Source organism: Papio anubis, chromosome 12, assembly GCF_008728515.1.
Source record: "Papio anubis isolate 15944 chromosome 12, Panubis1.0, whole genome shotgun sequence".
NCBI classification, from domain to species: domain Eukaryota; kingdom Metazoa; phylum Chordata; class Mammalia; order Primates; family Cercopithecidae; genus Papio; species Papio anubis.
In genome coordinates, this window is record NC_044987.1 from 33,298,123 (window position 1) to 33,322,253 (window position 24,131).

At 38.7% G+C, this 24,131-nt stretch overlaps 1 protein-coding gene across 2 annotated transcripts in view; it reads right to left on the minus strand.

Moving 5' to 3' along the window:
- Nucleotides 1–3,673: 3,673 nt before the first annotated feature.
- Nucleotides 3,674–24,131, minus strand: part of ARHGAP42 (Rho GTPase activating protein 42) — a 313,699-nt gene continuing 293,241 nt past the window's right edge. For both annotated transcript variants that reach the window (XM_003910587.5, XM_009187162.4), the window contains 6 exons: nt 23,644–23,788; nt 21,833–22,213; nt 21,298–21,454; nt 19,233–19,295; nt 10,037–10,116; nt 3,674–8,915 (listed from right to left, as the gene is read on the minus strand). In XM_003910587.5, the coding sequence (XP_003910636.2) occupies nt 8,827–8,915; nt 10,037–10,116; nt 19,233–19,295; nt 21,298–21,454; nt 21,833–22,213; nt 23,644–23,788 (915 nt within the window). In that variant the 3' untranslated portion in view covers nt 3,674–8,826. The remainder of the gene's footprint in view (nt 8,916–10,036; nt 10,117–19,232; nt 19,296–21,297; nt 21,455–21,832; nt 22,214–23,643; nt 23,789–24,131) is intronic.

Genomic DNA, 24,131 nt, shown 5'->3' on the forward strand with positions numbered 1-24,131 from the left:
GACCTGGCCGGGTGCGGTGGCTCACGCCTGTAATCTCAGCACTTTGGGAGGCTGAGGTGGGCGGATCACTTGAGGTCAGGAGTTCAAGATCAGCCTGGCCAACATGAGGAAACCCTGTGTCTACTAAAAATACAAAAATTAGCTGGGTGTAGTGGTGCACAGCTGTAAGGGGGTGCTGAGGCAGAAGAATTGCTTGAAGCCAGGAGGGGGAGGTTGCAGTGAGCCGAGATGGTGCCACTGCACTCCAGTCTGGGTGACAGAGCGAGACTGGCTCAAAAACAAACAAACAAACAAACAAAAAAACGCACCTGTGGACCTGCGTGGGTGAAGGGCAGACATATTTCAGCACACGTGAAGGCACTGAGGCTAGCAGCTTGACTCATATTTTTAACGTATCAGGTTCCAAGTAAGATTTATTTGAAGAAAATGATTCTGCTCCAGTTGCTCCAAAAATACATTTGAAAGCTATTTGAATTGGGTAATTGCAAACGCAACTTATGACACGTTCTTTGAAAAAAAAAAAAAAAGGTCTGTAAATCTGTGATATGATGAATATAAACATCTATGAGGATTAGAAATGCATATTTTTGTTTTCCTCCCTCTAGCACAGGCTGATCCAAAGAATCCTTTTCAGCAGACTGGCTCCTGGCATTTGGAAAGGTGGAATATTCCAGATAACTTATTTCTGTCAACAAATAGAGTCTAGCTGAATGCTATGCTTGGCTCATTTACCCCAAATACCCAGAAACAGCATTTGCAAGCATGTCAACCAGTATTTTGGGGATTTGCATTCCCCAGGGTATCTTATTCGAAAACGATTCAAATGTCTTTATATATCACCCAAGTTCTTATCTATAGCCCCCTCCTTTTTCCCCTAATAGCAAGAACTGTCATGTTAGAAACTTGAAAAGAATTTTGTCTTCTCAGTTTTGGGCTATACACAATTTCAAAGTTAACAACACAACTTATTTGGCTCAAAAACTTCAACTGTAAGTTTAATATAGCTTAATTTTCCAAATTTGGAATTTTTTTAATGGTTTAGAAAATTGAGTTCTTCAACATCACCCCCAAATTATTCAGCTCAATCAAGTGTTGCTAGGTCTGGTAATGACAGAAGAAAATCTGTTTAACGTCTGCCCTTAAGACATGTTCACGTGTGTAGAGGGTTGTTTACTCCATTAACATATAAATAACTCCAGAGTAGATCCATATATTCATGGATGTTGAAGAATGATCCCACTGTTCCTGGGAGAATTGACACAGACACAAAAACACACGCCCACAACCGTATTCTTTCAATTATTAAAGGGTTTACAATGAATGCTCTTTTGCTAATGAATTTGTTCATTTAATGAAAGGGGCTTACTTTACTGTGTCTCTGTATGCCCAACTGTGTTCTAGTCTGAGATTGAGTGATGAATAGAAGATGTATCTTGCACACACAGATCAAAATTTAATGGGGAACAAGTGAAAATGTTTAATTCTTTAATAAGTCACTTAAATTCCCAAAATGATATAAGTATCCCCAGCTCATGTATTGTTTTTTGGATAGTTTTGTTACCTTGTTTTTTAAACTATTAACTAAAGTTTAGACCTTATTTGGACATCACCAGCTTATCTATTATTATTATTATTATTATTATTAGTAGTAGTAGTAGTAGTAAGATGGAATTTCACTCTTTTTGCCCAGGCTGGAGGGCAATGGCGCAATCTCGGCTCACTGCAACCTCTGCCTCCACGGTTCAAGCGATTCTCCTGCCTCAGCCTCCTGAATAGCTGGGATTACAGGCATGTACCACCACGCCCGGCTAATTTTTTATTTTTAGTAGAGACGGGGTTTCACCATGCTGGCCAGGCTGGTCTTGAACTCCTGACCTCAGGTGATCCGCCCGTCTTGGCCTCCCAAAGTGCTGGGGTTACAGGAGTGAGGCACCACGCCCAGCTATTACTGTCTCCTTTCTGTTCCTGGATCCAGTCCAGGGTTCCACATTGCATTTAGTTGCCCTGTCTCCCAAGTCTCCTCTGATCTGTGACATTTGCTCAGTATTTACCTATTTTTCATGAGCTCCACAGTCTTGAAGAGTACTAGGCTTAGATCTATTCTGTAGAATGTCCTCAATCTGGGCTTATCTGATGTTTTTCTAATCGTTACACTGGAATTATGGGTTTGGGGAAAGAAAACCACAGAGGGGAAGTGCTCTTCACATCACATATTATGGGTTCAAGTCAACCACATGGTATCAGTGATATTGTCTTTTTTTTTTTTTTTTTTTTTGAGACAGAGTCTCGCTCTGTCACCCAGGCTGGAGTGCAGTGGCGCGATCTCGGCTCACTGCAAGCTCCACCTCCCGGGTTCACGCCATTCTCCTACCTCAGCCTCCTGAGTAGCTGGGGCTACAGGCGCCCGTCACCACGCCCGGCTATTTTTTTTTTTTTTTTTAGTAGAGACGGGGTTTCACCGTGTTGGCCAGGATGGTCTCAATCTCCTGACCTCGTGATCCACCCGCCTCGGCCTCCCAAAGTGCTGGGATTACAGGCGTGAGCCACCACGCCCGGCCCTGATATTAAGTTTTACCACTTGGTTAAGACAGTGGCTACTAGGTTTCTTTTCTGTAAAGTTATGACAGTTTTCCATACTCTAAATTTTGGAAATGAGATACTAAATCTAGCTCACCTTTAAGCAGGAGAGGATTAAATTCTACCTGCTAGAGGGAAAAGTAACTATAACTCCAATTATGATTTGGAATATTTTTCTAAAGATTTGTCTCTTCTCCCTCATTTTTTTACATAAATAAAATTTATTGTCATTGATATCCATGTGGATTCATGGATATTCATTTTATACTTTGTTTTATAAGCCAATCATTCAATATTGCATTATTTTGTTGCTCAAATCATTCTAGCTTTGGCCACTGGAAGCTAATTCATTTTTAATTCTAAAATATCAGTTATCGGGGATTCCAGGCCAACATTTTTAACCAACATTCTTAAACAGTAGCTCATCTACAATAATCTATAATATCTAACCTAATAGTCCATTCCTGCTTAACTATACTGGCGTTAACATTAATCCTTATAACTTACCAGGTGTTGTGTCATCACTTTATCTCTTTTCCTCTGATATTGATGAAAACTACAACCTATGTGAGCAAGCCAGGTTGTCCAATGGTCAACCTGTGAGGCTTAGTTTTGGCAAAGTGATTTGCTGCACTCTGATAATCTATGGAGCAATGCAAAAGAAATACACGATTCTCTTTTTTTGATGCAGTGAAACAAAGTTTTACCTAGAAGTCAAGTCATGACCAAGAGGGTCATAAAACTAATAAAAATGGATGGGAAGAATTTGTACGCTGATATTTCATTCATAGTACACTTGGAAACTTTTACAAACATATATTTTCAGGTAAGCTTGTGTGCTTGTTCTATTTAGTATTTTGCATATCACCCATTTCCCTCTCCCCTTGGCGGATATCTGCATTATTAATAGGTTATCAACATTAACATTTTCCAAAGCTTGCAGAATACCAATTTGTGAGGAGAAGGTCACCAAATTCTGCTATGATTTAGCCATATCAAAGTGATCACTCACAGTACCAGAAACCTTGTTTTTTCTTTACATAAAGCCAAGAGGATTGCCCTCCAACACAGTGGGTCTTCAAGTACAAAGACTAAATTAAAATGTGCTTACAAAGTTTATTTTTAAAGTAATTTAAAACACAGTGTAATCATACATTAAAAATATTGTGGCAATTCAGATTAGGAATAAACATGAAGTTATTTACATGTTGGCACATGTACGTGTGTATATATACACAAAGTGCAGATTAATACAGAAATACTACAAAATAAACAAAAAATTCAATGATCATTTATGGACAATCACTTTTATATTTATTACTTAATTTGTCATGTTAATGACTGCAAAGAAGCTCCTAGTACTGAAATATAATATCTAAACATCTGACTTTTATATAAACTACAGTACCTCAAATTTTAACAGTATATAAATAGGATTCTGAATTAAAAACCCAGGTGTCTTCCCTGCCAAATTCCCTATTTGTTAAGGTTTCAGCTCAGAAATCAAGGACTCTGAAAATCCCAACCTTTGTTATGTGGTGGTATCTTGGAATTTAAGTATAAACCATGAGCAGACAGTGTTCTTAGACCAGTTCTTGTGGGGATCATTCTCTGCAAAAAGGAGGCAGTTGAGGGTACACTGACAGATATAAAACCTCAAAAATGCTGCCATATAGAGATTAAAAGTGTGTGTTTTATATATATATGTATATGTAGCCATATATTTTTATATAAAATGCATTTTTATATAAAATGCACACTTTTAATCCATAAAACTGAGTAAATTCAAGGCAAAATTGAGTTGCTGTCAACTCTGGATGCAAAAACACCATGGGAAACACTGGGGAAAGATGGCAGATGGTCCAAAGGGGAGAAAGTGGTTAGCCTACTGAGGAGGTTTTGACACCTTCAGCCCCTGCCTCCTCCAACACTTTAGTTTCCCAAGTAGCCCTGTACACAAGCATCTTGAATGGTGGAGAATCTTCATGATGGCAATAAATGAAAATGATCTCCACCTTTTGGGACTCTTCAGTAAGTGCACAGACTCCATTTCTCTACACAGCACCAAGAAAAATTCACACTGAACTTGGCATCTCTCTCATGAATGCCAAGAGGTAAAGGAATGACGGGCTGGGCTCCCTAAACCATAGAATACCTTTTAAACATTGGTCTAGGACATGCAGATCAATTTTCTGCCAATGGCTTACTGTGAATGCTGTCAACATTCTTATGTAAGACTCTTTATTTAAAACAGTGAGTGCAGCTGCCCTCAAAAAATAAAAAATCCAATTTATTGATTTGATCCTCTAAAAGTCCACATCATTCATAAACCTGAGTTTTCCGAAGGTTATTACCAAGTGGAACCGGCACATTTTGAAGCAGGGGGATAATGGTGACAACGAGGGATACAGTGTATGTGTTCAGGAAATTGAGACTAGTTGATGAATACTCGATATTTGTATCTGTGAATCAACAGGAGACAGGCAGGACACAGACTGTTCAGAAAATTATCTTTGTTTCTTAAAAGTGTTTTGATTTTGGAAGGTTAACAAAAAAGGGTAGGAGGCAAAGTTAAATAGCAATGTCTACCCTATGGGGAAACCTTTAGTCAAGAAGGAAGTAACTTCTGGACAAGAGTCAAGCCTCTGTTCTTTTTCGTGAACTGACCAGGAGATACGATTTCAGGGTCCTACGCAGTGATATGAGGTCATGCTAGCAGCTGTGAATTACAAATGTATCACAAAACCAAAGAACAAAATCTGTTCCCTAAATTGGTCTGCCTCTGGCTTTAGTCAAAGTATAAGTCTAGCTGGGGTTCTAAATGCTAAAGAAAGCATCTTGAATACATAATTTAACGTATTAGTACAATTTGAAATGGCTTGAGGGAAAGCTCTGAGAGACTCTTCTCAACGGAAACCACATGAATAATGCCCTTTTTGACACAGACCAGAAGAATGGTGCTAGGAGTGAGAAGGTGAGCAGGGTACACCAGATTATGGTAAGAAATCTGTTTGCCTCACAACATAGTGAATTTTTAAGAAGGATGCCACATTATATAAAGCTAATTATCATAGAATAATAATAAAAGTCATATGTATCTTTATTTTTCCTACTTGGAAACCTAGATAATTTGGGGTTTTAAGGCACACTTTTTTTCCCCCACTATCTCTGAAAACAGTCAGCAGACAAATCATTGTTGAGAAACCTGGTTGTGTTCATGCAAGTTACAAAGCCCAGGCAACCCACGCAACAAGCAAAACCACTCACATCAAACAAGGAGAAATGCGCTTCCTCATACTTCATGAACGTTACAGGAATACAAAGATGATTTTACTCTTCAGATATTTACACATAACACAACAGAAAAATCCTTCAGTTGACTAGTTTCCATAAACTTGGTAGCGTTATGGCAAAACCAAAGAGTCATCTGTGAAATACATAAATGTTTTGTACTGAGGGATATTTTCACATAACACAGGAGATGATGAACTTAAATTGAGACCCCCTCAATCTCACTGTCATACTGATTATACTGTAAGCAGTGATTGGGATGCACAGGTTGCATGTTTCGAAGGTATGGATGTGGCAATTCTAATGTATCTTCACATTGTTTCTGAAAAGCTAAGGTTTTGTTATTGAACTACTATTAGAAGTTGAATGCGATCCTCTTCCAATGTCTGGCATTGCCTTCCTGTGGAATTAACATTCTGTGTGATTTAGAGTACATGTCCTGACTTTCTCAATGCTCATAAATACCTTATCTGTAGGAAACTTACTTTAAGGGAAAAGCAGCTTCCGCCTATCTCCAGTATATGGCCATGACTTGCTTACACATATAATCCATTATGAAGGAAAAAGAGCCATCCTCACAAATCTGGAAGATTAAAACTTCAAGCACAAGCACAACTTGAATCAGTGCTTCTGTAGCTTGTTTCAGCAAAGGGACCGTAGCCAGTACTGTGGCTGCAACATATGTCTTGCCATCAGATACAGGAGTTAGGCTTCATATCCACATCCTATGCAGTAAAAAAACTTTAAACCTGAATGGAACATCCCTAGAATTAGCTTTTGACAACTCAGAAGCAGGAACACTTTGGTCTGTGTTCAAATAAAATGAAGGTTGAGATTTTCTTTATGCAGCAGCAGGAGGAGTAGGATTCTGAATCTCTCTTTGGAGTCAAGTTGGTCTTTGAAAGAAAACCAATTTGCTTTTAAGAGATTCTAATCTAGCAGGATACCAGATGATGGCAAGCATGCTTAAACCAAGGGTGCCGTATAGACTAAGGGACTGGTACATTGGAAACTACCTTCTGTTCCAGCAGAGGGCAATTAGAGTGTCAGCAATGCTGTTATTACCACTAAGGTCACCAAGGACCTAGACCTAGCAGATCCAGCAACACACGGTATTACAGTGTACAGAGGTCAACAGTGAGGGGTAAAAGAAAAAGATAGTCTTTTATCAGACTTTTACATTACATTGCTAATTTTTATTACAGAATATTTTTCATTCTTTTATTTGGATTCACTGATATTTATTCCTGATTCTGACTCTGCCAACGGTTATTCTCTCTACTTGTTAATTCTAATCTTATTCTTTTTATTTGTAAAAGCATAACTTTTCTGAGGCATAGTTGTGTGTGTATATGCGTATTTAACCTACTAAATCTAGAAACATTAATTTAAAGTAGAAGAGATCGAGATTATAGATTATAATCGCACGTAAAGAATTTTATACAGTGAATACCTGAGAGTCTGCACAGTGGGGAACTCTGAAGTAATATGAAGTAAGATGTCAAGAACAAGCAGGTCAGGACTGTGGCACTCAAAGGTCAGGTAACCAGCTTTTCAGGATCTTGAGAAGAAAGGCTCTTTGCCACATATAGATATTATATTTATAGAAATAATATATTAGAATTATTGAAATAGAAATATAGAATTAATGGTTCGTGCATGACCAGATGCTGATATATATATATAAGTGGACAGTAAATACCTATTACTATGCTCTACAAATTGACTGCAATTGCTAATAAAGACTGTAAACTAAAAGGCACAGAAGAAAATCATGGACAGATTTTATTTCTGCTAAAGATCACAAAACAATTTCAACCTCTGTGGTTCAAAATAATTTAAGGATCTTGTACCTTTGTGTTTATTTTCTGTTTCAACTAAGGATAGACTTCAGAAGGCATAGTTTTCCTTGTAACGTTTTCAAACATCTTTTTCATTTGTAGGAGAACATTTCAAAAGTCCAAATTAAATTATCATTAAAATACTTTGACACTTTACAATCTTCCAAGTGGAAGTGAAGTTGTACGCCTTGCTACTCTAGTTTTACAGTTTTCCCATGACTGGTAAATATTCTTCTGTGATGTCACTACAATGCTACTGGTAGAAAATATGTGCATATAATTTATCAGTATATTTTAATGTAAAATTTTATAAAACTCTCAAAGTTATGAAGATAGTTTTATACACCCTCTAAACTAGGGGTCAGCAAACTATAACCCATGAGCCAAATTTAACCCATCACAAAAATATTTGCTATCAGGCCTTTACAGAAAAAGTTCGCTGATCCCTGTGCTAAACCAATGGAAGGTGTCTGGAATTCGGGACAGATTGTTTACAGTGGAGTCAGTGTATGACTTAATTTTACTTGCTTTATAGATACCATATACATTATTGCTTTTGAATATTATCATCTACTTGGAAAACAAATAAAGTTATATTAAAGACTTACATCCTTGAAATGTTTAGGACCAGCAAAACAATCATATATAAAAGCAGTATATTTCTAAGAAAAAAAAAACAATAAATGAACAATTTAAATTACATTTTTAACTAACAATTTCAGAGATCCTCAGAGAATGCCAGGCAGTAAAGGACAGATCTCACAATCCATATAGCAGATTCTGGTTTCCAAATTTCTGGGATATAGTATTTAATATAGTATTTGAAACTCTACAATTGCTATGGAAGAGACATTGTGGAGAGTTACATATTATCCAAAAATACATTTTTCAGAAGCAAGATATTTTAAAGTAAGAAACCAACCAAAAAAGAATGGCCAACGATTTAAATCTTTTTTTTCCATTAATAAGGAGCTACATAGTCTGCTGGTGAAGAACTTGATAGAAATGGACTGTTTTCACTTAGTGGGCTGATCCCTGTGTATCTGTGTCAGATAAAATCATAGCACTTATTCGTTACCATGGATACCATGAAGATACTGCCATCCACTAAATCGTATTAGAGGAAGACAACATAATTTTCTGGAACTAGTCCCGTTTTGCCTTCATAAGTTGCCTTTAACCATCCTGGTTCCACTGATGGGTACACTGGCAAAATAAACAAATAAATAGCACTCGGTCAACATTTGTGTCAAATAATTATATGAACAGATGGGTTAAAGTCCCACATCAGATTGTACGCACACAGTCAGTCCTCAATATCTGTGGGAGATTAGTTCCAGGACCTCTTGTGGATACCAGAAACTGCGGATGCTCATGTCCCTGATATAAAATGATGTAATATTTGCATATACCCTAGGGACATCCTCCTGTATGCTTTAAATCATTTCTAGATTACTTGTAATACCTTTCACAATGTAAAAACTATGTAAATAGTTGTTATACTCTATATATTTAAAATTTGTATTACTATTTATCTATTTATTTTCCAACCTTTTTGATCCATAGTTGGTTAAATTGTGCATGCAGAACTCCTGGAATATACAGGGCCAACTATACGCTCAACTTAAATGTCCAAACAAAACAATGTCACAGCCCTTCAAAGTTGGAATGTCCTTTGCATTCACATAGTCAAATGAAACAATCTCTCCCTCTCATACACACATGTACAAACAGACACATACACACAAATGCCTGCAGGGGAGGAATGAATCCAGAGAGAATTTTAAAATTTTTTATTTATTTATTTTTATTTTTATTTTTCTAAGACAGAGTCTTGCTCTGCCGCCAGGCTGGAGTGCGGTGGCGCGATCTTGGCTCACTGCAACCTCCACCTCCTGGGTTCAAGCAATTCTGCCTCAGCCTCCCGAGCAGCTGGGACTACAGGCGCCCGCCACCTCACCCGGCTAGTTTTTTGTATTTTTTAGTAGAGACGAGGTTTCACTATGTTGGCCAGGCTGGTCTCAATATCTTGACCTCATGATCCGCCTGCCTTGGCCTTCCAAAGTGCTGGGATTACAGGTGTGAGTCACCGTGTCCAGCCTATTTATTTATTTTTTTGTGGGTTGGGCTGGGCTTACCCTCCTAAGCAGCTGGGACTACAGATGCACGCCACCCAGAGGGATTTGATGTGTTCATGCATGCCCGTCATGACAGGCAGGACTTGGGATAGAATCTGAGGCTTCTGGCTTCTACTTGAGACTCATACCACCATGCTATTCCTTCATCCTCCCCATGATGATAAACTTAGAGGGAAGTGACATACTTACCATTAGAAAATATCGCTCCTTGTGGGAAGGAAAGCTCATGGCTGTGCTCTGCTTTACAGGAGTACATGGCTTTGGCTTGGCTGAAAGAGCAAGACAACTTGTCAAAACCTCAACACTCAACCTAAGGACATCTGTATTTAAAACTCTTCTTAAAGAATGCTATTCATTTTTACTTGTCATTGGAACATAATGCACATAAAGTGCATATATAAGTGTACATCGGTACTTTTTCCACTCAACACAATCATGTTACCAGATCAAGAAATCAAGGATTACTAGCACACTAGAAACCTTTCTTGTGTTTCTAGGCAATGCTCTCCAGGGTAACCCCTGGCTTATAACAATATAGGTTAGTTTTAGAAACTGCTATTATTTAACTGTTTAATAAGTTGCTAAATAGGCTGTTTTTACAGCTATGTAGAAACCAAGGTTCCTAGGAACCCCAAAGCCTTTTTTCCCCCCACTTTCATGTTCAGACTATCTGAGGTGAGATCTAAAAATTAAAAGGCTTAAAGAATATGGTAAGTAAGTTGATTGGGCATGATATAGGAAAAATAATAGGATAAGTTGATGATAAATGGCAACCAACTATAGCTTCACCATCAGGAAGATGATGGGGACAGGTGGAGGCTTTGCAAACCAGAGTACACCCATCTTTAACAAGAGAAGCCAACCACTCAGCTCCCAACCTCTGTCGCTATGTGCAAATTCGTGCTCAATATACCCAGATACTCTTTTTTTCTTTTTTTTCCAAGTGAAGTCAGAATTTAGGAATTACATATGAGATATGATCCAAAAATATTTCAGCCAACACTAGAAAGGCATCATCTGAGGCTGCTAATCAAGGCACCAGGCAGGTCTCCTTTAATCTGCAACATTCAATGACCTTGGTAAGACTTGCAACTGATCCCAACTCCAAGCACTTACCATCTCTTCCACAACCAGAGTCCAAGACAATAGCGTTTCCAACCTGGTCGGCTGAATGGCTTCCTGGCTTCCTAGAACCTCTATTCCCTTACAATCCATTATCTATAGAGCAGCCAGAGGACAGCTGTAAAATGCCCATCAGATCACACTGCTTCCCCGACAACCCTTCAACTGGCTTCCTACTCTGGCCCACAAACTGTATGCAGTCAGGTGCCGGGTGGTCTCCCCTGCCTCTTTGTGTCCCTGCCTCTGCTCACCTACTCGACTCCAGTCACAATGGCCCTCTTTCTTTCCTTCAAACATGCCAAACTCACTCCCACCTCAGGCCAGCTATGTCCACGCCCTGAGATGTTTTCCTCTTGATCTTCACATGGCCATGTCCTTCAAGTTCATCTTAAATTTTAAGAGCTTTGCTGAAGGTCAGGACTTCTCTGATCATACTCTCTGAAATAGTTGCCCAGGGAACTATCATATCTTCCTGCCTCAAGTCTGCATGGTATTAGTATCTGGTATTTTGTTATTATTGCTGATATTTTTATCTTCACCCCTAGATAGAATGGAATCTCCATGAACAATGTCTGATGCTTAGTAGTAACTCAGTAAATGTTAGCTAAATGAATGAGTAAGAAAAAGATGTTCTGGGTTCATTTTCTATATGATGAGTCTTTTTGAAGATTCAGGGCACCTTATCTATCCTCCTTGGGGTCCCAGCACTATACCTGCAACGCAGCAGTATTTGCCTCCACAGCTCTCCCAAAGCAGCAGCATTACATTATAATTTCATTTCCCTATTGGAGCTCAACCCTGGGTCTTAACCCTACACTTCCAGAATGAGGTCCAGCCATTTAAACTGGGGTTCTCAAAGACTATCTGAAGATTGGAAAGTGTAGAGAGGAAAATTCTGGACCTGCCTCCAGTCTTTTCATCAGAGGTGATGCTCAGGCTGTACTTTCAGACAGCTTGCTAGCAGGGCAGCTTTGGGAGTGACCCTGAGCCCACATAGCACAATGTCCCAGTGAAACATAGTCTAAGGAAGAACTGAAGAAGTAGAGGCACTCAGAGAAGGACAGGACTTTAAAGAACTGTGTGTGTGCACATGAACACATGCATGTGGGTGTGCTAGTTGCATATAGGTGGGAAGTGAGAACATTATCAGGTTCTGAAGACTTCTAAGAATCAGACTATGGTAGGCTCAAGTAGAATATAAACGTTTTCCCTATAAATCTAGCCAACTATAACCATTTGATTTGATCAGGATATTACTGAGGACTGCAGAACCATTTTCCTAAAAAAAAGGAAAGATTTTTGCAAAAAAATCACATTTTCTAATAGCAACAGCTTCTTCCAGTAAACAGTAAGTCCATCTTTCTTTGAATCATTAAGATAAATTATAAAGAGATGTATAAGGAAACAAACTCCAAAGTTGTAGAAGTGATTACAATATTCCTTACAATGGCCTAATTTTCAAAACTATACTTTAAAATGTAACCCAAATCTTGTAATTAATATTTTAGACATATATGGTCTCCTTATTTGTATTTATAGTATTTTGCGGGACTGGTTGAGGGAGGGGAAAAGCATACAGAATAATTATTATCACTAAATAAAGACATACATATTGTTAAACGCATCAAAACCACACAGCACAAAATACTACCTGTCATGACTTTTCAATTATCTGTGCACTGACTAGATGGAATTTTCTTCTGCTGAGAGCTATAACTGCAGGTGTTAACTCTGCAGAGAGCTTTGATGATTTAATGTAGACTCTGTAACAGTGAAGTTTCCTCAGGTGCTAATGCTTCCTCTTTTACTGTCTTGGTGTATTGAAGAGGATGTGAAAATAACACTGTCACCTATTGTCTCTCTCTTCAGAAGATTCTAATCTCTCTTTGAAAAAGATTTTGAAAATCCTGCCTCTTACTGCTTGGGAGAGTGAGGTAACGGCACAATCCTGAAAGCCATTTCTTCCCTTATCACTGGGAAAATCATCTGCCCACAAGCCTCATTCCTCATGCTAAATGCCGCCTAATGCATTTAATGAGTAAACGTACAAAAGTTTGACTGGGTCAGTGTGCAAAATTTACCAATGCTTATCTTAAACATAAGAGAAATTTTAAAAATTCACCAAAATTGATACAATGTCTTCCGGAGGCCTGTTTAACAATGAGAAATACACACATTTTGTATGCTATTGACAGTTTCACTTCTGAAGGGAGTAGGAGTGCATGGAGGTAGAAAGATACTAAAGCAATACTATATATAAAACTGGAAATTAAAAAAAATCACAACAATCTTAAGTATTCATCAGCAGAGAACTTAAAAAATAAATTAGAGCACACCAATCTAGTGAAGTATTATGCAGCAACTATAGATAATGCTATTGAAGAACTCATGCTATGAAACGATGCTAATGCGTAAGACAAAAAGTTTACAAATTTGTTCTTGGCAAGAATCCTAAATTGCCCATGACAGTTTACCAAGAAACACTGCATTTGTTTCTTGGGCACTAGTTGGAGATTTTTTTCTTTCTTTTGCTTTTTTTTTTTTTTTTTTTTTTTTTGAGATAGGGTCTTACTCCATTGCTCAGGCCAATCAAAGCTCACTGCAGTCTTGACTTCCTGACCTCAGGTGATCTTCCCATCTTAGCCTCCCAGGTAGCTGGGACTATTAGGTGCACACCACCGTAACAATTAATGCTTTGTATTTTTTGTAGAGACAGGGTTTCAAATTCCTGGGCTCAAGTGGTCCACCCGCCTTGGCCTCCCAAAGTGCTGGGATTACAGGAGTGAGCCACTGTGCCCAGCCTAGTTGCAGATTTCTTAACATTAATTACATGTTCTTTTCACAGATTTTTTTTCCAACAAACACTGGCTGTTTCCAGCTTAAATATCTAAGTAATACTGAACGCCTCAATGCTAAGAACTTCCACCTGAGCCTGTACAGTTAAAGCTGCTTGTGTCAAAGACATGCATATTGCAACTCCATGGAAAATGAAGTGAAAAAGTGAGTAACAAAGTATTTTTTATGTTAAAAATGTATATTTTATTTACTCATTCAACAATTTTATTGAGCATCTATTGTGCGTTGGGCACTATGATAGCAACAATACAGTGAACTCCTCTACCCTCCCAGCATCCCCACCCATGTGTCCTTTTCTGTGTGTTTATCACGGAGGAGTAGTTTTCAAAAGCGTGGTCAAGAGAACTTGTGGAGGGGAGATAGAGGGGCAGGCAGGAGCCTAAGATATCACTGTTGTGAAGCTAATGGAACGTGTATGACAATTCACTTATTTTGTATTATGTCAGGTATTAAAGATACTTGAAAAAATGTAAAACAGTTCAACTCTTTTGGAAAATATCATTTTTCATCAAAATTATGTTATTTGTGCTAATATGTAATAGGTTTATTCTTATTTTCAATAAATACATATTTTTAAATGTTCTGTTTGAATTTCTAATACAGTAAATATCAATAAATGTAATCCATAAAAACAGAAGCCCTTTGGGGATCCTTCATGATCTTTTAAGTTTATAAAGGTGTTGTGAGATGAAGAAGTTTGAGAGCCACTGCCACAGATGAGATTAGAAGGCTGTGCACCAAATTTTAAGTTTTCTTCAGGTGATGAAATTATAAGTGGTTTTAACATACTTCTTCATTAGTTTTCACATTTTCTAAAGGAAAATCATTAAATTATTACTTTAAACATCACAATTTTTTTTTTTTTTTTTTGCTTATATGTGTTATGGTGATTTCTGCATCTTGTGTGTGTCTTACATATGTAACTGTGCTCTAAATCAGTGATTTATAGCCTTATAAAAACTCAAACTCACTGGGCAAGAAAACTGTTGAGCTTTTTGTCCTTTGTAATTTTAAGCAAAATATATTTGTCTTTTAAAATTTGACAACAGAAACATTTGATTGTTTATAATGAATGAGACACTCAATTCTCAATCTATGCTTTTAATTCTCAACTCAACCTTCAAAGCATATTTGTATCGATTGCCTGATTATACCACTGTACAGTGGATCTCTGCTCTGAGTATAACTGAGACCCAGGTGAAGGTTTTAAGGATACTATTTTCCATATGCCTTTATAATGGTAAGACACAGCCTAGTGACATTTGGCTCTTAAAGGGATTTTATAGGTTAAGGAAAACAATTGTAAATAACCAATGTGTGCTTAGGGCTGTGCTGGGCACTATGACATTTTTCTCTATTCTAAAGGTTCTCAAACTTTCACGTACATAAGAATCACTTGGGGAGGCTGACAAAAATGCAGCTTCCCAAGGCCTCAGTCTTGGATATTGTGGTTTATAAGGTCTATGGTAAAACCCTGGAATCTTCATTTTAACAAGTCTTGCAGCATGGCCCCTCTCATTCCAGTGAACTTGCTTTCTTACTGATCTCCAGTGATGTCTTAGGAGTTAAAACCAGTGTCCTCTCCTGATCTCCTAAATCTTTTTTTTTGCAGCTTCTACCACTGTTGGCCAAGCTTTCTCATGCTGTCCATTCTTCTTTTTCTGAACCTTAAATAAAACCATTCCCCAAAGACCAATGCTTGGCCATTTGTTCTTGTTCATTTAGTAAGCCCCCCTTGCTAGGTACCCTCACCTTCACCTATACAGTGTAATTGCTGTGTACAAGTTTCTTAAATGGCATCAAACTCCATGCTCGCTCCTGGTTCCAGCTGCACCTTTCTAACTGCCTCTCATTGGCCCTCACAGCCTCCTCAAACCCTATGGCCAAAATTTTCCCTTCCTCCTGCATACGCACAAGCTAAGATCAGAAGCGAAACCACCATTCTTTCCAACACTGTCTCAGAGACTTGGAAACTTCTTTTCCTGTCCCTTACTCCTAGCATCAAAACAGTAGCCCAATCCTGATCCTATCCATAAAAATCTCCTTAGAGCTTTTCATCCCTTTGCTACTCTCCTGATTCAGGCCTTTTAAACCTTTTTTTTTTTTTTTTTTTTTTGAGACGGAGTGTCGCTCTGTTGCCCAGGCTGGAGTGCAGTGGCGGGATCTCGGATCTCGGCTCACCGCAAGCTCCGCCTCCCGGGCCGACGCCATTCTCCTGCCTCAGCCTCCCGAGTAGCTGGGACTACAGGCGCCCGCCACCGCACCCAGCTAATTTTTTTGTATTTTTAGTAGAGACGGGGTTTCACCATGTTAGCCAGGATGGTCTCGATCTCCTGACCTTGTGATCCACCCACCTCAGCCTCCCAAAGTGCTGGGATTACAGGCGTGAGCCACCGCGCCCGGCTAGGCCTTTTAAATCTTACCAGTTCCATCCTAAATGGTTGACTGTTCTCTCCCACTCACAACCCCCTGGAAAATGATCTGTTCCAGTGCATCGCTGATTAGATCACTCATGTGTTCAATGACCTGCAGTGCCTGCGGCAATGCCAGAGGGGTTACTTTTCTGTTGCTCGAGGCCATCCACTAAAATCTCCCAACTGGTCTCTTCCCCAAATATGGCTAGTCTTCCTGCTGCCTCTACTCTTTCCATCTCTTTCAAGGTCTAATTCAAGGGTAACCTTGAGCTCCTTAGGGAAAAAACAATGAGACAGGCATTGCAGAGGGTCTGGGAAATTCCCTCAACTTCTATGAGTTGTTCAGTTTTATTTAAGTGTACAAAAGAATATCAGGTAACTGTTAAGAGTTAGTGTTTAAATACTACTAATATATTAATCAGAGGCTTGAGTGTCTTAGGCAAGCCGTTTCAACAATAATTATAATAATAGTTATTAATGTAGAAACCATCTACAGAGCACCTGTCGTGTTCAAACACAGTATTGCGTACATTCCCAACAATGTGGCAAGCTGAGAATTATGATCTTCATTGTATGGATAAAGAAAATAGATTCCCCAAAATTGCTAACTCTGAGGTTACATGAACTAGAAAGTGGTGAACTAAAAATTTGAACTAGGGTCTGTCTGACCTAAAGTTCATTCATGTTCCCCTGTGCCTATCTCAGTGAAAAGTTGTGACACAAATCGCAGTATTGTGAACTGACAGACTGTGACTCTGAAGGTAGAGCTGAGTGAGCTCTAAGTTTATGTTGATGCCCATTAAAAGTTGATTTAGAGTATTCAGAATGTAAAAAGATATTAAAGAAGTATGAATTGGCCAGGCGCAGTGGCTCACGCCTGTAATCCCAGCACTTTGGGAGGCTGAGGTGGGTGGATCACCTGAGGTCAGGAGTTCAAGACCAGCCGGCCCAACCTGGTGAAACTCCGTCTCTACTAAAATTACAAAAATTAGCCGGGCATGGTGGTGGGTGCCTGTAGTTTCAGCTACTCAGGAGGCTGAGGCAGGAGAATCACTTGAACCTGGGAGGCAGAGGTTGCAGTGAGCCAAGATCACACCACTGCACTCCAGCCTGGTAACAGAGTGAGACTCTATCTCAAAAAAACAAAAAAAGAAGAAGAAAAAGAAGAAGTATGATTTGACTGTTGAACATCTGAGTGTATTTTTATTATATGACGGCTTTCTGATTTACTTCATCCATAGATTGTTTTCTTAAAGCTCTATGGGATTACCTCTTTGATTATGATTACTTGAGTTTTTACTTAACAGGCTGACTTTTTAGAGCTTTCTAATAAAAGGGCTCCATCTAGTGAGCAATTCAACTATGTAGCATAACAGAAGAAGTAGCAAGGTTAAATCCCTTACACCAAGGCCTAAAAATCAAGACAATCTCAGAGCAATGATGTCTGCTGTGACATGCATGGGGCTTAGTTTTCACCATGCCTTGGTCAAAAGGAAGAAGATAAAGTCACTGCTGACAGAGCTAAGGTGCACGTGCTCTTGGCTCAGCTATTTAAATACTAAGCACTGACCATTATTCTAGGAAGGGACCAAAGTGGCTCTACTCCATGCAGTTAAAAAAACCTAATACCTGAGGGCCCTCACTGGGCTTTGAACAAAACCAAAAAGAGTTTGAAGGTTATTGTTATCCTCAATAACTATCCCATGCCCAGTACTGTATAGGTACTTTATAAATGTTTGCTGAAAAAGTCCACATACTTTTACAGGTTGATAAAAATTCTTTGGTTAAATAACTTTTAGAGGAACTATACAACTTTTAGAGGAACTACACAACAACTATACAACAATATCTGTGATTCCTTTACTTCACAGCCTCAAATTAGCCAGACATGGGAGGCTCAAAAATGTCTTGGTACATCTAAAGGAAAAATCAAGGTTTGTTATTCAAGTTCTCTCATTTATATGCTCTTTCTTTTTTTTTTTTTTTTGAGACAGAGTCTCACTCTGTCGCCCAGGCGGGAGTGCAGTGGCCGGATCTCAGCTCACTGCAAGCTCCGCCTCCCGGGTTTACGCCATTCTCCTGCCTCAGCCTCCCGAGTAGCTGGGACTACAGGTGCCCGCCACCTCGCTCGGCTAGTTTTTTTGTACTTTTTAGTAGAGACGGGGTTTCACCGTGTTCACCAGGATGGTCTCGATCTCCTGACCTCGTGATCCGCCCATCTCGGCCTCCCAAAATGCTGGGATTACAGGCTTGAGCCACCGCGCCCGGCCTTATGCTCTTTCAACAATAGGCATTGTGTCTCCTACCTGTACTAGCAGCTGATAGTAAAAAAATATTAATAATGAAAAGCCCCTGCCTTTATGAAATTCCATTATTCATATTAAAAACCAAAGCCCACTGTAGATCAGAAGAATAAATTTGAAAGCAAGAAGAGTAAAGTAGGAACTTTAGAAGCAAGCACATTAGTAGGAGCAAGATGTAACAACTCATATCCTTTTAATAATGGAACGGAATGTAAAATCTGAGAACCCCTAATGAAATTATGTACTCTAAAAACAAAGTCTCCTTGGGCAATTAACTCTACAACATCTCAGTGGTCCTTAAGAATAACCATATTTTTCAATGGATGTCCATGATGATTCCTCCAGAAAGTTATATAACTTTTAAAAATCAAGAACCTGCTTTTGAAAAGTGTTCCTAAAATGACTGCCATCAAAGATGTATAAAGGATTATAGCAATTTTTATCTTCTAGGAAATGTGTGTGTTTAGAGCCCTTCTTCTGTGAAGATTTCAGCAAAGGAGACATCACTATCACAATCTGAGATGAAAATGCTGTTTACAGACATGACTTCCTGTGAAGGGCCAGTGGACTTAAATTTGACCATCTGCATAGTGGGAGAGGCGGAGCTGTCACAGAGAGTGTCATGTCAATACAAAGCAACAATGTCACCACTTTTTTTTTTAGATGCATTTAAGGGTTTTGAGAACTTACCGCCCAGAAGAAACCAGCTTAGGTGAACCCACATTTTCAAACAGTTGAGCTTTTGCTGCCACTCTGAAAAATGATTTAAAATGCAAGTTTTATGAAGTCAATCACACTCATTCTGCTCAAAGTGAAATTCAGGATTACCAGTTAAACAAGACAAAAAATGGTTGTCAACGATTGCCAGAATTAGAAGGGAATTTTAATTGTTTTAACCTTTAATGTCAATGAGACTTTTAGATCTAAGCTCCAGCTTACAGAGTACCAGACTGTAATAAACCTACAGCTACTTCCTCTGGGGATCTCACTGTCCTCATCCTTTTTATCTCAGAAAACCACGGGAGCAGTAAAAGGAACATTTTCTGTCTACTCTGCTCCCAGCAGCACCTTATTGACTCCTGTGGAGCCACAAGTGAAGACGCAAAGAATCAAATCAACATGACAAAAGCTCTGTTGTTCATTCTTTTAGTTAAGAAAACACTAATTATAACACTATTGATGTATTTTTTTATATGTGAACATATGTCTGTAAAGTGAAAAGGGCAAACTCTGAAAATATGGCCAATAAACAAATCTGTGATTTCCATCTTGTTTCAAATCATGAAGGGTAAGGTAGACAGGATATGTTCTAATTGAACAGGTAAGACTATCGGGTATGACTGAAAAGAATTGAGAGTTTCTATATTTACTGGAAGACTCTCTAAAATTCCTTGATATTCTAAGCTAGATTAAAAAAAAATCTATCTTATTTCTTTAATTGACAAACTCTTCTCCCAGAGCCAAGTCATTTGATTATCTCAAAGATCATTTTACATCTAATATAGAACACACACTTTCCTCATTTGAATGTCTACTTTACCCTTCCAATCACAAACAGAAGCTCTTCTCTTTCCTCCACAAAGAATGGAGTTTATATTCTCTCATCTTCCCTGATATAGTGGCTTAACATTTCTTTCCCTTAATGGGTAGAACTACACACAGTGGGGAGTAGACACATTGACAAATATATTCGCCTATACCACTGTAACTGGATTTCCAACCAAAAGAGATAGCGTACATTGAACATGCTCTGCGACCAAAAGGTTCTTGTCAGAGAAAAGGATGAACTAATGAATTTATGACATAGTTCCTATAGAAACAGGCTTAGTAAAATGTCTTACTGGACTTTTAATGAATAATTAAAATGTCAGGAAGCATGCCATCATGTTAAAAATGGAGATGGTAAAACAGAAGGAGCACAGAATTGAAGTCAGAGAACCCTAGGTTGGAAACAGTAGAAAGCATCAGTTCTCATCATCTCTAAAGTGTGGTTTATGCTACCCATTTCAAAAGGACACTGCAGACCTTAAAATAGATAACTCATGTAAAGACATCCAGTAATGGCTCAGATGGCATTAGGAAATTCTCAGCAAATGTCAGGAAAACAAAATGAAAGGGAGAGAAACTTTTTATTTCCAGATTTTGCTTACTTGTTTAGCCAGGTTTCCATTGTTCGTCTTCACCCACTTTCTATTCATGTCTATGTACCCTTCTCCTATCAGCCTTTACACTTCTGCATCATTTCCTTTGATGAGAAGTACCCCCTTTTGCCTTTCGTATTCCTCATTCTCTACTAGCTGGTTTAAATCAGTGAGGACTCAGATATGGGAGTGTAGGATGGAAGGGAGAAAGACACTGCTTTAAAACAGTGAGGAGAGCAGGGACCTGGTTTATGGTCAATGCGTGGCAGTCTCTTCAGCTGAGAGATGGATGTTTAGCTTTTAACAAGAACACTTTTAGTTCTAAAGCTATAACTACTGTATTATACATCCATTTTCATTTCCTCGAATTAAGTCATAGCTCTGCTTCAAAGGAAAGTGCTTGAAGTGCTGCCCTGTGAGATTCTGTACACATCCAAAGACTTCCATATCACTCATAGAAAAGAATAGAGTCTTACAGAAGTGGACTGTACCCACTCTATAGATAAAGCATTCCCGACATATTCAACTTGTGGAATTCCCAAGAGTTCTTCTGAAACGCTCAGCTCCTCTCTGTACCCCTGGGAGACACAGCAAATATACAAACGCTCACTTACACTGAGCCAGGACGCTGATAGCCATTGCTTGAGGCAGTGTCTAGTCTTAATCTCCTGCACATTTTTGGAGGCAGGTCTGGGTTTGGTGAAGTTTTGGGTGTCTCCTTGGAACCTACAGAAGTTAAGCTTTGAATAGATCCACTGTAGCTCTTGTTTCCTAAAAAGAAAGCCCAAGAAAATAGGTAAGGTGCTATTAGACAACATAATAGCAGTAACACAGTACATGTGCATAACAAAAGGAAGCATTTTTCTCTGAGCCCAAATGGGAAGGTACAGAATGTTCTTCGAGCACAGCAACCCATCACTCAGGGAGATCAAAATCTACAGTAATTACAAAGACATCACTTCACAGACACGGAAAGATTCAGGAAAAATGTCACAGTGCCTAGGTTGTAAAATCCAAGCACAGGAACAAAGTAGATAAGCATCATTAGTTTCTCCACCATTAACTTTATCCCCGCTTAACCATGCTAAATAATCCAGCAAAAGGGACACTGAGACAATGACATCTTGTACAAGTTCCATTCCGCCTTACCTTCAGCTGCAGAGATGGATCTGAGAGAAGAAGCAGAAGCTCTTTTCAGTCCTGAAAGCCCATAAGGCCCTTTCTTGACTAGGTCTATGGGTGGGGAAACGTCTCCTGGGCCAGTGACCGAAGCAACACTCTGGCAATCTGATTCTGCATCTGTCTTGGTTGCATCTTCTCTAGAACTTGATTCAGGACTAGTTGTCCAGAGACCAAGGCTTTTCTGTCCATTGGAAGATGATGGGGTTGCAATCCAAGGAATCCCTCCAGATTTCTCCCTGGGCTGGCAGGAAGCTGACTTTGTAGTGCTATTTTGTTCAGAGGAATGAGAAGAGAGTGACTCAATGCTCCCCATAGGTGTGCTGTCTGGGCTGCTGCTATAGGAGTCACCTAAGGAGTAGGAGGGAGAGAGAAAAAAGCAACTGTAACTATCTATTGATAACAGCATCACCAAAACCCTTCTGTTCTCCAACTTACCATGTGTTCTGGGGCCACCTGACCACATTTAAGTGGTAGGCCCCTACCTAGTATGGAGAACTGTCCTCGGTACTGGAGAAAGACTTTAAAATATGCATTTGAACTTGTTGAACGTATTTTTCAATACTATTTCAGGAAGATTATATATGTACCTATGAACTACCTGCCTTTAGGTAATAACTTTACTTCTCGAAGTATAAGTGGGTTGACTTGAATTCAGGCAAAATTTGTTTATGAAACAGAATTCAGAAGAGAAATAAGATTCCTTCATGATATTACAAGGAATCAATGAAAGGGGATATAGTAAAAACATATTTCTGCTTTCTTTTACTTTTCTGATCATAGGTGATTGATTCCAAGTCACGAAGTACTCAGCCTTCTTTCATTCAGAGGCACCACACCTCAATTTTCAAAGGCTTTTTTCCTTTCGTGCTAAGAATATAGAAATGTAAGAAACTGGCTATTTTGCTGATTTTATTTTCTAATGTTCCTAAAAGCAAGTTATAAGAAAAATCAGATAAAGCATAATAATACATTCATTCACATATGTCTAAATTAAAATTTAGTAAACTATTTTTTTTAAAATTTTTCTGGGTACATAATTGGTATGCATATTTATGGAGAACATGGGATATTTTGATACAGGTGTGCAATGTAAAATAAGCACATCACGGTAATGGAGCATCCACCTCCTCAGGCATTTATCCTTTGAGTTACGAATAATCCAATTACATTCTTATATATACTTATATATACTTATTATTGACTATTTTCTATTAAATATTGACTGTGGGCAAAAAATTGGAGTGGGGAGTATAAAATAAAATGAGAACGGCCACAGTTTAATGCGTGCCATGGTCTCAAGGTGCCACTCACATCACTGAGGGCTTGGCTCAGAATTGTAAGTTAATGATAATGTGTGTTGTTGCTTTTTATCTTTTCTCTTTCAGACACTGATACCCAAGAGATAATGCTTTGAGAACATAATGTGAAAGGAAGGAAGAAAATGACAGCTTCAGTCAGACTTTATCTTCCTTTCTTCTTTACCACTTTGACAATAGGACAAAACCTGCTACAAAGTAGCACCCAATGTACTTAATCACAGCTAAAGAAAAAAGGGCCTTGAGCCCTTTTTTCTTTTTTTCCTTTTGTATCAATAATGAATTTGCTTACCCAAGCAACTGTACAACTATTGACAGAGAATATACAAATGATAAAAGAGGTGGTGTTGGGGTAAGAACATCAGTGTGAACATCTTCTATTTCTACCTAATTACCAATACAGTGAAGTACAGCTGAACTAAAGAATGAAGAAAGCATCTCCCTAAGGTCGGGTGCACTTACTATCAGGTTCAGCCAGGCATGGAGTATACCTCCCTCTGGGCTTCCTAGACCCTGTAGAGAGGCAGATTGCTCGTGTCCTTCGGGATCCAGATCGAGACTGAGGCTGAGGAAGAGGAATGCTTGGGTCTGGAGCAGTATGAAAAATCTACATATAAGAAAAATGGACCACGGTCAATAAAAGGGTGATATTGCCACTGTCATCATAAAATAAGCTTTGAACTATACACTACTTAATCAGCTGCAAAAAATAAGTATGCTAGAGCAATTGTAACTTTTCCATTTATCTGGAGTATTCTTTCTTTCACTGGGTTTTCTTTTTCATTCTCTCCCATTTCCCAAAAGTAAAATTTAGAAGATCTTTCAATAACTTTAAGAAACCTTCCAAATATGAACAAGACATATTGATGGTTTTTATTGTAATATTCTCTTTCCACCTTCATACTCTGAAAAAACATAACCTGAGAGGAACTGAGGCTCATTCTGTATCA